We start from the raw sequence: 19,809 nt of genomic DNA on the forward strand, positions 1-19,809 counted from the left end.
TGTTTACATTTTTTTGGAAATACTATAGAACTTATATTATCAGTACCAGAATCACTTTCAAAACATTACCGTTTGTTTACATTCACGTAAGGCTTCCAGCTGTTTGAGCTTTTCCTTTGAACAAAAATTACGGGTATCACTTGTATTGTATCACAAATTCGTCGACGTTGAATCGACATCAAACACTCGCGCTATGTCTTTGATCTCAATATATTATTACATGTTGCATTTTCATTGTAAAATATAGAATTAATTACATTAAAAGATCAAGTTTTGGAGTCTTTCTTAAGATAGCCTCTTTCTATTATTAATATCACTGTTTTTTTTTATCAACGCGAGGGTTACACACATTTAAATAAAACATTTTAAAGGGTTACAACGCGTGTAATTGTAACTGTATTTTTCGTATAGTTTTTTGGGAACAATAATGTAAAGTCCATGCCGACTTAACAGAGCCTGATAATGTTATCCATAAGCAAATGTTTTTTCGTGTGTCTTTATAGCTGACATTGAAAATTTATGTTTCAATGTATCATTTAAGTTTTTATTTTGAATATTGCTACATCATACCATAATTTTTTTATTCATTCTTATATCTTGGATCTTAAAGCATTATTTATAATTAAATTAAGCATAAGAGTTCTTCAATATGAAACGAATTTTCAAATCTAAATTAAAATTAATATAATATTATGTTATAAGTGATTCTTCATAATCAATTTTAAATTTTTAAGCCACTATCACCAAAGTAACACTTCGTGCTATTTTTTAATAAAACAATTATAGTTTTATAATATTACGAGTTAATACTTTTCTATATATATATATATTATATTTATTCAAAAACAACTTTACAATATCACCCCATGTAACTCGATCGCCGTTTGGATTCGAATATCTAATTCTAATGACCGCGATTGGCTCCCTTAGGAGGCAATCATGATATTTCGAATTTTGAACACGTGTTCATTTTAGATTCCTTTGAAACTGTACTCTGTATTGTTTGTGACTATATTTATCTGATTTGCCTTTATTATTATACGATTTATACTATTATGCTTTTACACGCGAGTATGTCCGCGTTGAATAGTTACTTAGAGCAATATTTTTTATTTTTTATTATATTTTTGAAATATTACACATACAAATTGCTCTTTCCATTGCTGGCAGCGCTCTTCTATGATACAGCGGATATCCCTTATCGTTGTAGACAGTCTCTTTAATAGTATTTCCCTGTAAACTTTAACCTCCTATTCAATCCCCATGTAGGTCAAAGTTTAAAATATGCTCGAACAAATGTTTAGAAATTATTTCTTATCAAGTGCCTAAATACAAAGTTTTATCTACAATAATGACGAATTTCCATACAAATTGCCATTCCCTATTTCAACGCCTCCATTTATTTTTTTGCAATAAATGGTAGTTTATGTCCTTTTTCAAGCTATAGTCTATCTCTGTACTAAATTTTATCATGTTCGGTGATTTGGGCGTGAAAGCGTAACAAACAAACTTACGTTCACATATTTTATAATATTAGTAGGGATTATTATAAACATATTGCTATTTATTAGCTTCCCTAAGTTAGAATGTGAGCTTATGAAATGTAATATGCAAAGTTTCACAACAAAGGCGCAAGTTTAGTTTCCCAAGACATGGAGTGTACTTTATAGATACCGCTTGTTCAGTTTTTTATTTTTATTTTGAATAAAATTTCAGAAACTATATTATGGTTCTACTTCGGGTAGAGAAAATATACTTAGTGTTTTGTTTTAACGCTAACGTTAATTTTGAAGTCAAGTATTGTGTACATCATTTTTTAAAGTAGGTACATTTATAATATTCATATACCATAGATAATTTATACATCTAGACCATAGTTTCTCAACCTTATTTTGCTCACCGCCCACTTTGAGAATATGATTTTTTCTAGAGTATTTTCGTGTATTTTTTTGCCATTTTAGACTATATTTTTAATCTACTACCCACGCCCCATCTGCACCATCTCAATGCCCCCAATTTCTCTGGGTTTCTTTGTGTTTCTCAAACGCCCACAAGGGGGCGTTATCGCCCACGTTGAGAACCTATGATCTAGACAGAGAACCTCTTGCTGCTAGACAACCGATGAAAACAGCATATACCTACACTTCTGACCCAAATAACTATCGTCCTGTGCCGGTTTTGCCGACCCTTAGCAAATATTTGAAAATTAATTTTAAGCCAAATGCTTACGTACTTACCCTCATAAGTTACTTCATGTGAAACAATTTGGCCTTACTACGGGACGGATGCAGGTGTTGAACTGATCAAGAATATTTTTGATGCCTGGGAGGTTTCACAGAATGGACTTGGTATTTTCTGTGATTTATCTATGGCCTTTGATTGTGTTCAACATTCAACGCTGGTCTGGAAGCTACGTCACTAAAGCATAAAGTGAACTGCGCTCGATCTTCTGATTTCATATCTAAACAATAGAATTCAGAAGGTTGACGTGAATGGCAGGAGATCTCCTGGGTCGCGGCGGTACCACAAGGGTCTATTCTTGGACCGTTCCTCTTCCTTATCTACATAATTATCCTTCTAATATATATCCCTATAGAAAAGAAAACATAAGGTAGTATTGTTTTCGGACGACACTTCACAGATATTCAAAGTAAAAAGAAACCTAGTTATATATGACGAAGTAAACAATATTCAATCTGACATCGTGTACTGGTTCAGCGCTAATGACCTATGTTAATTTGCAAGAAAACGAAATATATAAAATGTGCTGTACCAAATGTCAAAAATGTACATGCTAGTGTTTCGTTAAATGGAGAGGTGATAAAACCAGTGGAGTCTGCTATATTTCTTGGCATTAATACTCTGGATTCCAAATTACAATGGAGTCCCTATATTGAAGGATTGGCTAATACTTAGTTCTGCAGCATATGCCGTTAAAAAGATTAGTCATATCGGTTAATTAACTGACGTCGATACGACGCGGCTAGTTTACTTTAGTTATTTTCATAGTATTATGTCCTATGGTATATTGCTATGGGGCAATGCCGCCGATATTAATTCCATTTTTGTGCTGCAGAAGGGGGCTACCTGCGCTATGTATAACCTAGGTGCTAAAGAATCATTAAGAGAAAATTTTTAAGAAATAAACATCTTGACTGTTGGCTCTTAATATGTTCTTGATAATGTTATGTATGTACAAAGGCACATAAGTGAATTTGTTAGAACCTGTCATAACCTTATAATGCCTATTACTCGGCTAAGTCGAGTTAGTAAGTCTTTTGTGGGGCGTTGTATATGCATTTACAACAAGATACCAGATAATGTTCGAAACGAATGTATTAAAAATTCCAAAGAATTATTAAAAAAATGTTTGGGTGGTAAAGGTAACATAAATGAATTTCTTAATTATACCACTGATTGGGAACTGAGCAACCATCCACAGGCTATCTGTAACCTGTTTCTGTAAACTATTTAAACATTTCTTTATAGTCATAAAAAAATTCATGGCAAAAGCAGTAAGTAAAACTTTTTGATGTATCTCAGAATCTCACATTAATTTGCTGTTGTTTATTACAAAAAACGCCAGTTTTAGAGAACGGCACACCCTAAAACGTTACGGTTAATGAAATAGCACTTATGTTAGATACAAAAACATCGGCACACGTGTTAAAAATTAGCTGCTTCGTAACGGATGGACGGATTAGCCTAATATGAATTTCGTGAGCTTCAATGTTTGCCTTGTGTTCTAATGTACAATATGTTGACGCAGTGTCATCTTTCACGACCTATACCTGAATTGGGAGCAAACACACACATCACAAATGTAACTTAACCTTCAATACTGAACCATGTGCCATTCTGTTATAAGTCATATTGCTTCGAAGTGTTATTTTGCTAGAATTTGTTGCGATATCATGAAATTTACTAGAGTAGCAGTTGCTGTATTTCTTTCCCTTACGTTTGTTTTTGTACATTTCTGGCGCGTGGGCAGATGAAATAACATATCTATTAGGTAATGGATACGCCAGACTATATATTCATAAGTTCTACTTATTTCCGTTGACTCTCACCACAGTGCCCTTGGTTCGATCTCCACCCACCAAGTGCCAATGTGTTTTCGGATTTTCGAATTCATATTATGTAAGTTTAATAGACGATTAATAGAGTCAGTATAGCTTTTGCAATAGTTTTAATTCAAATTCAAATTCAAATATTTTTATTCAAAATAGGATTTATAATCACTAATTGAACGTCAAAATCTACTATCTACATCTAATGTTACAATGGCCGTGGTGATGATTTACCAATAGGTGACCCGAAAGTATGCTAGTTTACCCACCTGTTGCATAAAGAAATATTTGGATTTGATGTTACTGTTTGACGGTACAAATAGACGCCGTTGTGGTACCCATAATCCAGCCGGCATCTTGTGCAAAGGTGCCTCCCACTGGTGAATATAAAATACATTCTCTGCCCCCATATCCCTATGTATGCTTAAATCTTTAAAACTACGCAACGGATTTTGATGCAGTTTTTTTGAATAGATAGAGTGATTGAAGAGGAAGGTTTATATCTATAATAACATCCATTAAACAGTTGAGAAATACTGTTATTTTTGAGGTTTCCAATGTGATGTCGTACATAATTACATTTTTTCCGCTTATATTGCAAACGCAGGCTGAACCCTATGAGATTTGTACTAAGTATGGTACACATTGAAAATGTCTATCTCTTATGAATATCCCACAAAAAAATTTTTTTTTATTTACTTTTTACGACAAAAAATGGCAAATTTTCGAAGCTATTTTAACCAATACAGCATTAATCCTTTTCTTATTAAATACTTTAAATACATTGTTGATTTAATATAGATTTGATTTTACAGCATATGATTTAAATGAATATTTTCAAAGAAATTACAGATATAAAATTGCGGGACGTAGCGTTTATACCCGTGCGAAGCCGGAGCGGGCCGCTAGTTAAAATATAAAGCAAAAAATCTTTTGTACATGTAAAAGATCTCTATTAGAGAGAATGGTTCAGTTTCAAAGCGGTGTTTTATTTGCTTACCGTCGCTATTAGCGAGATATATTGAATGAGATAAGGGCCATAGCCTGCGAAACGAACAGATCCTATCTACATGAGGACAAAAAAGCGCTGATTGTCTTTACTGATTACATTTTGCTTGTTAACGTAAGGTCTATATTTAGTGGGAAGTGTCGATCGGTATCTCATTGAGATATTTGAGAACGTATATTTTAATGTTTTGTCGATGCTGCCTTTGATATAACAATTTCATTAATAGTATATAACAGTGGGATGCTCCTTTGCACAGGATGCCCGCTAGATTATGGGTACCACAACGACACCTATTCCTGCCGTAAAGGAGAAATGTGTATGCATTACTGTGTTTCGGTCTGAAGGGCGTTGTAACTAGTGAAATTACGGGGCAAATGAGTCTTAACATGTTATGTCTCAAGGTGACGAGCGCAGTTGTAGTGCCGTTCAGAATTTTTGGATTTTTCAAGAATCCTGAGCGGCACTGCATTGTAATGGGCAGGGCGTATCAATTACCATCAGCTGCTCGTCCCGTCCCTTATTTTCATAAAAAAAAACAAAGTCACAGACATAGCCCGAATGATTGCGAAACTGAACTGGCAGTGGGCAAGGCATATAGTTCGAAGGACAGATGGCCGGTAGTAAAGTCAATGGCAACCACTTATCGGAAGACGCAGTGTTGGTAGGCTCCCCGACAACAAGATGGACCGATGATCTGGTCAAGATCGCCGAAATACGTTGGATGAGGGCAGCGCAGGACAGATCGTCGTGGATATCTTTGGGAGAGGCCTTTGTCCAGCAGTCGTCTTACGGATTATTCGTAACTTAAGCTAAGCACAGAAAAAAATTTAACAATAATCTTATACCTTTTGAAACAAACCGTTTATCCTAAAAGAGGAGGGAAGAAGGAATCTAAAAAATCGTTCCATATATTACAACATCAAGTATTCTGAATACAAAAAAGCGCACACCTTCTTTAAGGGCCGGCATCGCTCCTGTTGATTCGTCTGGTATTGCAAGAGAATGTAGGCAACGGTGTTCACTTAACACCATATGCTCGTTTGTCCTCCTTTTTCATTAAAAAAACATCCAAATATGAGTTTATTGACAAACTATTGCTATTAAATCATCAAAATAATTAAAAATAAATAAAATTTATTGAACAGTTAATTTTGTTGAAAATTTACCTCAATTATTTTCTAGACCTGTCCATATATCTACTCTTTGGTATCATTGAATGATATATTGAAGCTGTAGTAATTACGTTTGTAGGAAATTATTAATACCAGTTACTGTCAAATGAATAAATACTTTTAACAAGGAAGCCGTAAGTAATAAATAAGAATATTATAAAGTGTTCATAATATTAAGTCACAGTTTTTTTCGAATATATTGTGATCAATATTAAATGCATTGTACAACAATTGACCCATTGTGAAGTACCCCAAAATTATTGATTCTCATTTTTTCGATGTATTTCACGCGACACCCATCACGCATTAGTCACAAAAGGTAGAGATCGTTTAACATTAGCTTAACTTCTTTACGCTTTAATAACCGCCTGGAGCGAACATTATACAGGGTGACACAGGAAATAAAATAGGAACAAATTTAAATAAGCTACATTTTTCTTTCAAAAAAAAAAATATAGTAATTTCAAATTGGTAATTTTAAAATTGAAATTAGTACACAAACAAAAATTTATGAATGATTTGGGACTCGAACCGACGACCTCCGGCGTTCCGTGACGGTGCTCCAACCAACTCCTCCTCCAATCCGTTCGAGTAACGTATCGCTATAAAATCTTGTTTGCTTTGTTCAACTCTCAGGTTGTGGCTTCATCTACAGGATCTACTTTACAGTTGATAACCTGCTCAATCCCAATATTTACATATTAGGAAATTGACTTGAGATGTCGCTCTTGTAAATCTTAACAATATGTTATGTTTTTAAAGTGATAACAGTCACTTCTAGGATTAATACACAAATAAAATTTGTAAAACAAAATTTTAGAAGTGAAGAAAAAATCCTAGAAGTGAGGGTTATCACTTTAAAAAGATAACATATTAATTGCAAATAGTTTTCAATGTTCAACGAGCGTCACAGCATTCGGGAAACTGTAAGTTTTTTATGTAGTTTTATTAGATTTTAGCGTCAATTAATGTCTCTGTTGTATATATACCTAAAAAAATATTGATAGCGAGATGTTTGCCCTGATACAAGCCGGTAATAATTTGATCAGTATAATATAACAAACTATAGAATTTTTGCAATAGTCTACCAATTACTTGTACATTCAATAATTTGAAATCTTCGGTTACGCTATAGTAAATTTCGAAATATCAAATTTTTTTGGTTAATAAAAAAGCTTTACCGGCTGATTATACAGTTTTTTATGGTGTAATTCATTCTGAAAACAAAACGGGTGTTTCTGAGTTTCAGTTCCATTAGAAAATCAAATTATTTCTTCTATTTTATATTTAGGCGCAGTTTTACAAATGTAAATACTAAGAACATTTATCAAAGGGTCCGATTTAAAAAAAAATGAAATTTTAACATTTTGATTTGTAAATGGAACATCTATACATGTTTGTACGTTCATTTTATTGGGAAATATAGAAAAGAGTTTATGTAACTTGCTTATAAAGATAACCATAGAACTAGAATAGCATCATGAAAAATTAAAAAAACATTTAATAATTTCTGTTTCTCTGTTCACTTTTAATCACACACAATATCGAAACATGCATGAGCTAGTAAAAGAAAATTCATGCTGTATAAAAGCCACAGAATAAAAATGAAACTCACAGATGAATCTTCCGAATCTATTGATTGTGAAATATCCGACAGCGCAACAGACAGATGCAACACAAAATGCACGCATGTGTGTTTTGTTAATGTAATGAGTTTAGTCAATAAGTTACGCTTGCACTAAAACGTTATTAGCCCCAAGAGAATGGTACTGTTACATTTGTCAGTTCGACACGGTTTTTATCACTGTGTAAATAGTCATTTACATAAATCTCCATTTTTTACACATATAATTGCTTCTTTCTTTATACAAAAGTCGATCAAACGAACTCCTGAAGCTACCAAATGTCTATTTTTACACGCTTCTTTTTAGCTTCATCTGTATGTATGTTAGTTTGTAACCGACTCATTTGGGCGCGATTTTGAACTACTTTAAACGGCCAGATTTCGTTCATACTTCGTAGATTTATCGAGGACCGGTGACAATACATTAATTTGATAAAATTATTCCATTTGCAAAATAAAATTTTTGTTAGTATATATAATTTTAGTTTAGTTTTCTATAGAACCGTGTATTTTAGTTTTTTTTAACTACTATTTGTTATAATTATTTTTAATAATAGTTATTTTCATTGTTACAACATTGGTTACAAACAAAGGCTTGCATATAGGAACACAAAGCGTGAGAGAGAAAGGAATATCTCAAACGGAAATACAGCAAGATAGAAAAGGATAGCGAATTTATTAATTTAATATTTATAATTTAGAATATAAACTGTAACCAATTTTGATTGACATGTTATTAAAATGGTTGTGAGTCTTGGTACTCAACACCTCTATGTCTTTCCTTGCTATTCTCAGTCAATATTTAAGAGATCAGACAGCCTGTGACCAGATTATCGTAATCTTATAGCAAAAGCAAAGATTGTATTTTTTTAAATAATGTATAAAAAATACAGATAGAGTCTCTTGCCCCGTTTCTTCTCTTTTCGCCATTTATTCCGAATGTGGCAATAGTGCTTAAACATGAAAAATTCTTCCATAGAAACTAATTTTGAAATGATAAATTCATTTTTTATGTTTTATCAATATCTTTTGTTTTAATTCAACAAAAGGTATCTTTAAAAAAACTTGTATTGCACAAAAATTCGAGAGTTTTGATTAAATCAAATAAAATCTATTACATTTCTATACTTTATCATATAATAACAGGAAGATTACTAACTAACAGAAGAACTTGTAATTATTCTTCTTTTAAAAGTAATTCTTTTCATTAAAAAAAAAACATTATTTCTCTACGAAAAATAAATAACAATACGAAAAAATTAATATTTAATTATTAATTAGTTATTCATACAATTAATATAATATGAAAAAAATAATAATTAAAATAAACTTAATAATTATAGGATTCAGTTATTTAATAAAATTATAATAAATAATAAAATTATAAAAAAAATTGGCAGCTATAGAGACTGCCGATAAAAGTGAAAACTAGTAATAGTAGAACTATTACTAGTTTTCTATATTATTAGTATTAAATTTCGAAATTTCATAATGTGTAAAAATAATTAAATTATGAATTTCGAGTTATTTTCAAAAGTATTTAATAAAATATAAAAATAAAAGCACCATTTCAAAAATTGAACTTTTCACTGCATCCATTAAATTTCACTTATAAGATACAGACAGAACTAAAGTTGCACAATAAGTCAGCTGTACAGCTACAGATATACTGCTATAAGCATTTCGGTGACGTGAACTCACGAGATTTCAATCATCCAATTTTTTTTTTAGCTATATACATTTTTTTTATCATTTATTTATCGCGTGCGCCATTCATGAGCATATCCCTGACGCGATCCCATAAGGTTTTCACTTCAAAAAGAATAGTATATAATAAGATCATCTTTTTTTCACTTAGAAAATAAAGTAATATGTATATATATATATACAATATGTAAACACGATAGAGTCCTAGACACGATCGTGTTAACATCAAAACTTTACGACACCCTTCAACACAAATCAGATATTTCCTGCACTTAATTGCTATTTCAAACTCGAGACAAATCGTAGCTATATTTAACTTGTTCGCTAAGTGGTGTCACAAATCTAAGATGGCACCGCGTGGCACTGTAACTTAGGGCTGGGGAATTCGACCCCATGGGAGAACTATTAATGCCTTGAACTTTAACCGTAACCTAAATGTCTTATCTTTATAAATGTTGCCATGTGTAACGAATTGATTGTTTTATGAGTTTTTAGTTATCGTGTTTTCGACTACCGAAAGCTATAAATAAAGCAATGTTGTTTTAAACGGCACCATAGATAATACGAACGCATAGATTTCAATATTTTTATAAGAAAATTTAAGAAGTAATGATGTATAGTTTTTTTTCAATAACTATTACTACATAGCATAAAATAAAGTCACTTCCATCTATCTGTCCCTATGTATACTAAGATCTTTAAAACTGCGCAATGGATTTTGATAATACATAGAGTAATTTAAGAGGAAGAGTTATAATGTATATACAAGCATTATTTAGTAGGGGCATATTGTTAATTTCATAGGTTTCTAATGTGATGTCGTAAATAACACATTTTTTGCGCTTACATTGCAAACGCAGGCTGAACCCTACGAGATAAATCAAAATAATGTAAAACAGTATTGTACACCTTAAAAAGGTCTACAAAAAAGTCCGGGGTGGTATATGTCTATCTCTTAGGGATAACATACAATAAATATTTTTTATCCTTTGCTGAACAAGAAATAATTGCTTATTTACGAAGCGATTTTAATCAATACAAAATTAATTCTTATGCAATTAAGAACCTTAAATACATTGTGCATTTAATATGAAATAATATGGCCATTTACAGCATGTAATTTTAATAGACATTTACGAAGATATTACAGATTTAAAATGCGGGGACATAGAGGTTGCGGCGGTACCGGCCGGGTCAGCATTAGAATGAGTATCATCAAGCTTATAACGTATTAAAGTCTACGAAATGGAATGCTAATATTTGTATGTTATCGTCGTTTATTGTTGAGATATAAATAATGGTATCGCCCGTAAATACTTTATATTATTAATTAGCTGACCCGACAGACGTTGTCATTTAAATAATAAACAAAATAATGTTTTTTTATGAATTTGTCAATAATAGAAAATATGTCTTATAATTGCTTTAGATTATGTCTCTCTCTCAAACTTATGACTTATCAGCCTACATAAAATAATCTGATAGATAGTTAACAACTGTTGTTAATCTGCCAACTATAGTTAGATAAAATTAAGTTTATTTTTACCTCCCGAGAAAGTAATAAAGATATAAAAATTCTTATTAGTTATTCATTTTAAACTATTCTTTCAATTTGATTTCTGACGACGGGGGACACATCAAAGGAAAAACTAAATTGTCGTTTTTATATAATTCTGAGGATTTTCATATTTATCCACCGCTTAAACCTGGACTTCCACAAATAATTCAAGACCAAAATTAGCCAAATCGTCTAGCCGTTCTCGAGTTTTAGCAAGACTAACGAACAGCAAAAATTAAATCTATATATATATATATAGATTTAATTTTTACTATCAACTTGTGACAGAACGAAGTCTGTCCGGGCAGCTAGTTTATTATAAACTATGAAAATGATTTCTGAAGACGTGTTTGTGCATTTTTACAATAATTGTAATTCGGTATGGATACAATTTTTATCTGAAATAAATTAATTAAATTCTGTTTTTATAAAAATTCTATATCTATTTATACATTGTTCAAATTGTTTTCTTTTTATATTTTGCTTTTATTTAACTTATTAAATCATTGTACGTATTTGGTTTTTGAACATGACCAATATAAAACCATTTCACAATAAAAGGCAAAGGAATAAAGTTATGTAAAGCATAAGGAATTTATTTAGAATTCTTTTTCATGTCACTTCTTATACTACCACCGCTTCGAAAACAAATGGCACTCTGAGAGAAAAGAAGAGGCGCAAGAAACTCTGCCCACATTATTTTTGCTCTTTTTAATAAAATATATAATATTGTACTGTCATTGCTATTGCTTTAAAATAATCATAATCTAGTCCCAGGCTGTCCGATAACATAGGTATTCAGGTGAGTAGTAGGATTTACGACAGAGCAATTCTTAATAAAAAAAAAATGTTTATAGTAAGCCTGAACAGTGGCTGGGACTTTATTGTTAAAGGGTATACATTCACCCTTAAAGCTATTATTATGTATCTTATAAGAATAAAGCTTAAAGAAATAATAGAATGGATTTTAAGATAAAAATAAATGTGTTTTATTAAGGAGATTGTACTCACCACAACAAAAGACGCCAAAAAGTGAAGTCACCGTTAAGATATGCATAATGGCTTTACTGCCATTCACTTGCGATTCTGAAGCACAGTAAATTGACTATCATGTTTCCTGGTTTCCTCACATCTGTAACAAAAATAAATGTTAATGAAGTATTGCTTGGTAGTTGATAGAAATACATTTCAGGAGCATTTGATATTTTTTTTGTACAAATAATAGTGCGTCTGGGTAAAATGATTGAGTCACAATTTTCTAATACCATACCTCTAGTATGATATGAAGTGATATTGTGAAATTGGATTTTGTCCTCAACTTTTTTCTTTCATTCATCAGCAGCCGAAAGACGTCCACTGCTGGACGAATGACTCCCCCAAAGATTTTCACGACGATCGGTCCTACGCTCCCCTCATCCAACGTATTCCGGCGATCTTGACCAGATCGTCGGTCCATCTTGTGGGAGGCCTAACACCGTGTCTTCCGGTACGTGGTCGGCATTCTAGGACTTTACTGCATTATTGCTATCTGTCCGTCGAACTATGTGCCCTGCCCACTGCCACTTCAGTTTTGCATTCATTTGGATTATATCGGTGACATTGGTTCTCCTACGGATCTCCTCACTTCTAATTCGATCTCGCAGGGAAACTCCAAGCATAGCATAGCCTAGTCCTCAATTTAATAAGTATTTATTTCTTTTTGTGGAACAGTAAATAATTTTCATCCTTTTAGAACATGAATTATCTGCTAGACCTGTCCTATTCGGTTCACTTATGCCAGAAATTTTGTGGGAGAAACAGACAGTCCGAAACTTTAATAATTGGTACAAGTATTGGAACAAAAATGTAGCTCGTCGAAGTTGTTGATTAATAAAATGCAGTCGAGCTTCTTCAATTTTCAATGAACAATTTTTTGCGTTACATTTCAATTCAAAATGACGGAAGAGTGTTAAAGAATTTACCAGGACTTCGGAAAAGAGCTTGACTGAGAAGAAATGGCAAAGTGGACCATGAATTAGTTTTGTTGATGGTATGGTGTAGATCATTTACGGTCACATAACAGACCACTAACCTATACCATAGCACTGGCCACGATGTTTCATATGTTTGACAAGAAATTTGCCTATTTGAAGCGCCACTCGCGAGAGTCCAGAGAACTAATTTCGACGTATAATACAAATACTTATTTAATTGACACAAATAAATTCATTAATTATAAAATGAAAATAACCAATGGTAACCTATACCTACCATTTAGAGTTAAGCGACAGCTGGCTACTTTAGTAGCTTATAGTCTTAGTCAACAAACTACTTCCTCTGTAGTATTATTTAATAAACATGCCTCTATTGGGCAAAATTGTAAAATAATCGACATACAAGCCCCTATTGGGGAATGTATTAGTACTAATGTACAAAAATATAACAATGAAGATTTTTCTTCAATTAATTTAAATTAAGTTATTTGACAAGGGAGGACAACTCTTGCAATATCATACAAAATAGGCAACATTCACCAAATATAAATGTTACTGCTATAGATAATCATAATATAAAGCTCATAAATATTGTTCACCAGAATATACAAGGTATCTCAAGTAAGGAATTAGAAATTGAACTGTTTTTGAGCTGCTGTAATATAGATATATTATGTATTACAGAACATTGGCGTAAGAGTCATCAGCTCCAGTTTAGTTTTAGAGAACATAAAGTAGTCAGTTCGTTTTGTAGAAGTAGGGCAATACATGGAGGTTCCCTAATTATTATTAATAATAGATTAAAATGTAAAAATAGAAGAGATATTGTTAATCTCTCTATAGAACAACTAATTGAGATAGCTTGTATAGAACTAGAGCAATTTATTATTGTAAGTGTATACCGCCCCCCCACTGCATCATATGAACAATTCCAACATAGAATGGAGGAGGTACTATCAAAATTTAGCAAAACTAGCAAGTCAATTATAGTGTGTGGAGATTTTAATATAAACTTGCTTGAACCTTCGGCCAATTGTACTAGCCTTAAAAATTTATTTCAAAGTTTTAATTGGGCAACAATGGGTATCCACAAAAGTCGTAAACGCTTATATGACCTTTATTATGAGAAACATTACAATAATAGTGAAGAATTTAAAATATATGTAAAAAAATACTCCAAGCTTTTTAAAATAGTTTGTCATGAAGCGAAAACACGTTTCATTCCAGATAAAATTAAAAACAGTAATAATAAAGTAAAAGCGACTTGGAGTGTAATTAACAATGAAACTGGTAGATCGAATTGCCGTAACACCTCTATCTGTTTAAATATTAATAATCGCGTTATAAATTCGGAAATAGAAATTGCAAATGAATTTGATAAATACTTCTCCGAAATCCCGATTGTCACGACCAAATACCTTAACGCTTCGCCAAAAGTAGCATATGATATGCTTAAATTACACGTACCAGTATCTTCTACTGACTTGAAATATAAGTATGTTACAGGTAGCGATATAATAAAAATCTTCAAATTAATTAACCTAAAAAATACAAAAGACCTATGGGGCCATTCGACTAATATTGTTAAATACATACTTGACATTATAGCACCTGAATTAGCAATAATATTTAATGAATGCATAGATGAGGGTGTGTTCCCTGACCTCATGAAATACAGCAAAGTTATACCTTTGTTTAAATCGGGCAGTTCTTTTGACCCTGCTAATTTCAGACCTATTTCAGTGCTGCCTGTTTTTAGTAAAATTTTTGAAAAACTTTTGCTTCAACATCTACAAATGCATTTTTGTAAATTAATGAACAAAAATCAGTTTGGTTTCACTAGGGGTTTATCAACAATTAATGCGGGTACTAGACTCATTGAGCACATCTTTGACGCCTGGGAAGAGTCACAGGATGCATTGGGCATTTTTTGTGATTTGTCAAAAGCATTTGACTGCGTCCACCATGAAACTTTACTCCTAAAACTAAAGCATTATGGAGTGAAAAATAGAGCCCTAAATCTGTTAAAATCATATTTAAGCGAAAGAGTTCAGATAGTCGATGTAAATGGCAAACGGTCTTCGGGTAAACCTGTGCGAATAGGTGTTCCACAGGGTTCTATTCTCGGTCCTTTCTTGTTTCTTATATATATTAACGATCTACCGTTTGTGGTGGATGATAGCCATGAGATTGTATTGTTTGCTGATGATACTTCACTTATTTTTAAAGTGAAGCGACGTGCGGATATTGATGACGAGGTAAGCAATGCACTCTCAAAGATAGTGCGTTGGTTTGAGACGAATAATCTGCAATTAAACAGTAAAAAAACAAAGTGTTTACGGTTCATTACACCAAACACAGCGGAGGTACAAACCAACGTACTTATAAATGACCAGAGATTGGAACTTGTGGACACTACGGTCTTCCTGGGTATCACGTTAGATAAAAAGCTTCAGTGGGGTTCATGGGTAATACCCATCTAGCAGATAGACTCAGCTCTGCGGCATATGCAGTTAGAAAAATTAGAGAGTACACGAATGTTGCGACCGCTAGATTAGTGTACTTTTGTTATTTTCACAGCATCATGACGTACGGTATATTACTATGGGGTCATGCTGCTGACATTGATATAGTGTTTGCTCTGCAAAAGAGAGCTGTTCGTGCTATATATCAGCTTGGTTATAGACAGTCTCTCAAAGAAAAATTTAAAGAAATAAATATTATGACTGTTTATTGTCAGTACATTTATGAAAATTTAATATATGTTCACAAAAATCGTCACCTTTTTGCTCTTAATAGTGATTTTCATTATTATAACACTAGAAATAAGGGATTGCTTGTAACTAATTCTAGTAGGCTTCATAAGATACATAATAGCTTTAAGGGTAAATGTATACACTTCTACAATAAAGTCCCAGCCACTGTTCAGGCATTGTCTATAAATAAATTTAAATGTTTTATAAAAAAATGGCTCTGTCGTAAATCCTATTACTCCACTGCTGAATATCTAAATGATCGGACAGCCTGGGACTAGATTGTGATTATTTTATAGCAACTGTACAATATTGTATATTTTTATTGAAAAGAGCGCAAAAAAAAAGAATGCTGGGAGAGTTTCTTGCGCCGCTTCTTCTCTCTCAGAGCGCCATTTGTTTCCGAAGCGGTAGTAGTATCTAGTAGTATAAGAAATGACATCAAAAAGAATTCTAAAGGAATCAATTTTGAGAAAATAAATGCCTTTTAATGGCTGCGAAGCAATGTAAAATACTCAGAAATATTTTTACATTTTGAATTAATTTGGTTCGTTTTCCGTGTTATTTATGCTTCAATAATCAACGTAATAAAGTACACAATTATTTTTGTAAATAGTTTCCCACCATTTATCGATATATGCTGAGGTTATCATCACTAGTTTTAGTAGCGCAGACTCTCGCTACATAGCCAACAGCGCCAAACTGGCAAATATCAAATAGGCACAAAAGCACTTTGACTGCTGCCAGTCCAGTGGTTTATAGTAAAGGTCAGTGGACTGCACCCATTGATTTAACAACTGACAGTTATTATTCTGACATATGTCAGTCAGCCAGAGTATATACAATCAACGAAATCTGACGTCAATACTCAATAGAATAACTAAAAGTGACGTTTCCTTGAGTGTTTTCATCTTATTTCGATAATATATTTCAAACACATTGTAGGAAATTAAATACGAGTCCCTTTTTTTTAAATGCACTCTCTACATTAAAGTATAAGGTTGTAATTCGTGTGTAACAGTAATCTGCTGGTACTATTAACCCTTATTCAATACGATATGACTTAAATTGATATGGATAGAAGTCTGATTAAATTTTTGAATACAAATTAATTTGACGAATTAATTGAAAAGTGATGTTTATTTGGGTTCAAGTTTAAGTATCGCTGAATCGATATGAATTGACACATCTTTTAGTAGTAGGTACTAGTAGTATTTTTTATGAAAATAAGGTACGAGAACTGATCGTAATTGATACGGCCTGCCCATTACAATACAGCTGCTCAGGATTCTTGAAAAACACAAAAATTCTAAGCGGCACTACAACTGCGCTCGACATACGATGTTAAGTCTCATTTGCCCAGTAATTTAACTAGCTACGGCGCCCTTCAGACCGAAACAATAATGCTTACATATTACTGCTTCACGGCAAAAAAGGGCGCCGCGCGTTGTGGTACCAATAATCTAGCCGGCATCCTGTGCAAAAGAGCCTCCCACTGGTACTTACCAGGAATTCGCTCCTTTTCCAATCCGTAGTATCATTAAGAAAGTCATTTATGTTATAGTAACCTTTACCACACAAACGTTTTTTAACAATTCTTTTGAATTTCGTAAAACATTTATTTTGCATACAATGTATTCCGTTTTACTTGCTGTGTGCCATTCAATTTAACTGATCGTAAATTAATATTTGCTATCGCAGATAAGGGTAGTATAAAATGTTATAAGAATACAAGTTCCTTATTATGATTATATGATTAGAAATTGGAGTAAAAGATGTATGTATAGAGAATACATTGATTCTCATAATAAGATTAACACAAGTTTGAAGCGTCCACATTTTTTTATAAAAGAGGAGAACTAACGATCACCTGAGGTTAAGTGATCACTGGGCGGCGGCACATTCTCCTGAAACAGCGGAGGAACCACAGGAGCGTTGCCGGCCTTAAGTAAGAAATACAAAGAAGCACTACACAACGCCAAGTGATCGAGCCGTTCATAGAGCACTGGCTGAACATCTTAAATTATTTTTCTTATACTTCTCTTCTCAATAGTTATTAAGAAACTTTCAATAAAACCGGACACAGTTTCCGCAACAGCGCGTTCATGTCTCACCGTAATCTTTTCATATTTATAACATGTCTGATCTTATCGAGAGCGGCTGCAGCTTATTACCGACGATATTTTTATCAATGCTCTATAAAATCTTTATGAAAATGTTGTAAAAACATTTTCGGAGATTTATGTGATGTGACAAAATGGCTTATAGTAACAGCTTTAGTACGAAACAGATTGGGAGCGACGAATCCGGCTTGTGAAATTAGCAGACTATACATTTTTGTTATTATTTTATTTCGTAAACAAAATATTTTACTTGATTAATGGTGTTTAAAATAATTATGAAAGACAGTGGCATGATGTCATTTATATGTACTTACAGCTTTTGTTGTGCATAAATAATAACACATAATTGGAAATAGTAGTATAAGTATACTATTTTTTCTAATTAAATGAAGCATACTTTTGAGACAGGCTGGTTAGTTTTTGACTTTCAATTAGTGATATCACAACCTATATTGAATAAAAATATTTGAATTTGATTTCAATTAAACGTAGCATATTATATCTATGTACACAGGAAACCAATGTGGCGACGAATTGATGAGCTAAATAGTGATTATCCACGTTTTGATTAGCTACCTGTAATGAATTAAACAGTTAATTTGATAGATAATGCGCTTTCATTAGCGAATTGATTCAGATTCAAAACTGGGATTCATTATTTTAATTGCAGAACCTAATATGGTCTTTCATTCGTGGTCGTATTTCGCCTGTTCCGGTCGACATAATTATCTCTTTGTTATCATAATTAAAGCTTTGTCGCATTTTGGATGTTAAAACATATATTTTTTTAAAAGTTGAAATTTGCATTTAATTGAATGTTAGGAAGATTTAATTCAATAATGACGACCCATATAGCCGAATGGTTAGTGACCCTGACTACTAAGCTAGAGGTCCCGGGTTCGAATCCCGAACATCATTTATATGATGAATATGGGTGTTTGTTTCCGAGTCATGGATTTTTATATATATTTATGTATGTTTAAGTAAGTATATTGTATTTAATATATCGTTGTCTTGTACCCTAGTACAGGCTATGCCTAGTTTGGTGCAAGATAATTTGTGTAAAAGTGTGTCAATATTATTATATTATATTATTTGTGGAAGCGATAGTTAAACGTAGATGGACTAAATAGCAAATATTAGTTTTTAATTTAGTGTTGGGAAAGATAAAAACTTTTGAGAGGAATTAATCTGTTTTACAATATTTAGGCGTACAATTCTAAATGATATTGTGGATTTAATAATAGAAGTACGAATCATGGAGTATCCAGTTAAAAAACAATATTCGATCACTATTTTCAATAATGTAGTTATTTTAAAGTAATGTTGGTTCTTAAGAAGTTCTCAAGATATTGTTTATCTAACCACCCCATATTTTTCTTAATCAAATAATTGTTTACAATAAATATCCATAGTGTAAACAACCACAAACAATCCGTGGTATCCAAGTGTGACCCAAGTTCAAGAACATAATTCTCACGACCTCCATATGCGAGTAACTTATAAGGCTAACCAAAACAAACTTGGTTAAGGTTAAGTTTAATTTATTACCACTTGAAAATTGACGAGACGGCGATGAAAAAAACAACGGTTAACAATCGTGCTTTCATCACAGCGTCGATAAGCTTGAGAAACAATTAAATGTAAAGTTATTTAGGTTGGCGTCGGTTAGAGTGTAATATCAATAGCGATAATTTTAAGCAGAATTTAATTTAGATGTGTTGTAGTTTAAACAATTTGTTATTTTTAAAAGTGCTAACCCTCACTCATGGATTAATTAATAAAAAGAAACTGAGCCAACCGTTCGAGTGACGTATCGT

At 32.5% G+C, this 19,809-nt stretch overlaps 1 protein-coding gene across 3 annotated transcripts in view; it reads right to left on the bottom strand.

Annotated features, from left to right (window-relative positions):
* LOC126973795 (roundabout homolog 2-like) overlaps positions 1-19,809 on the bottom strand; it is a 97,637-nt gene that overhangs the window by 17,675 nt on the left and 60,153 nt on the right. For all 3 annotated transcript variants that reach the window (XM_050821115.1, XM_050821116.1, XM_050821117.1), the window contains exon 2: positions 12,152-12,272. In XM_050821115.1, the coding sequence (XP_050677072.1) occupies positions 12,152-12,197 (46 nt within the window). In that variant the 5' untranslated portion in view covers positions 12,198-12,272. The remainder of the gene's footprint in view (positions 1-12,151; positions 12,273-19,809) is intronic.

This window comes from Leptidea sinapis, chromosome 30, assembly GCF_905404315.1.
Source record: "Leptidea sinapis chromosome 30, ilLepSina1.1, whole genome shotgun sequence".
Classification (NCBI taxonomy): Eukaryota; Metazoa; Arthropoda; class Insecta; order Lepidoptera; family Pieridae; genus Leptidea; species Leptidea sinapis.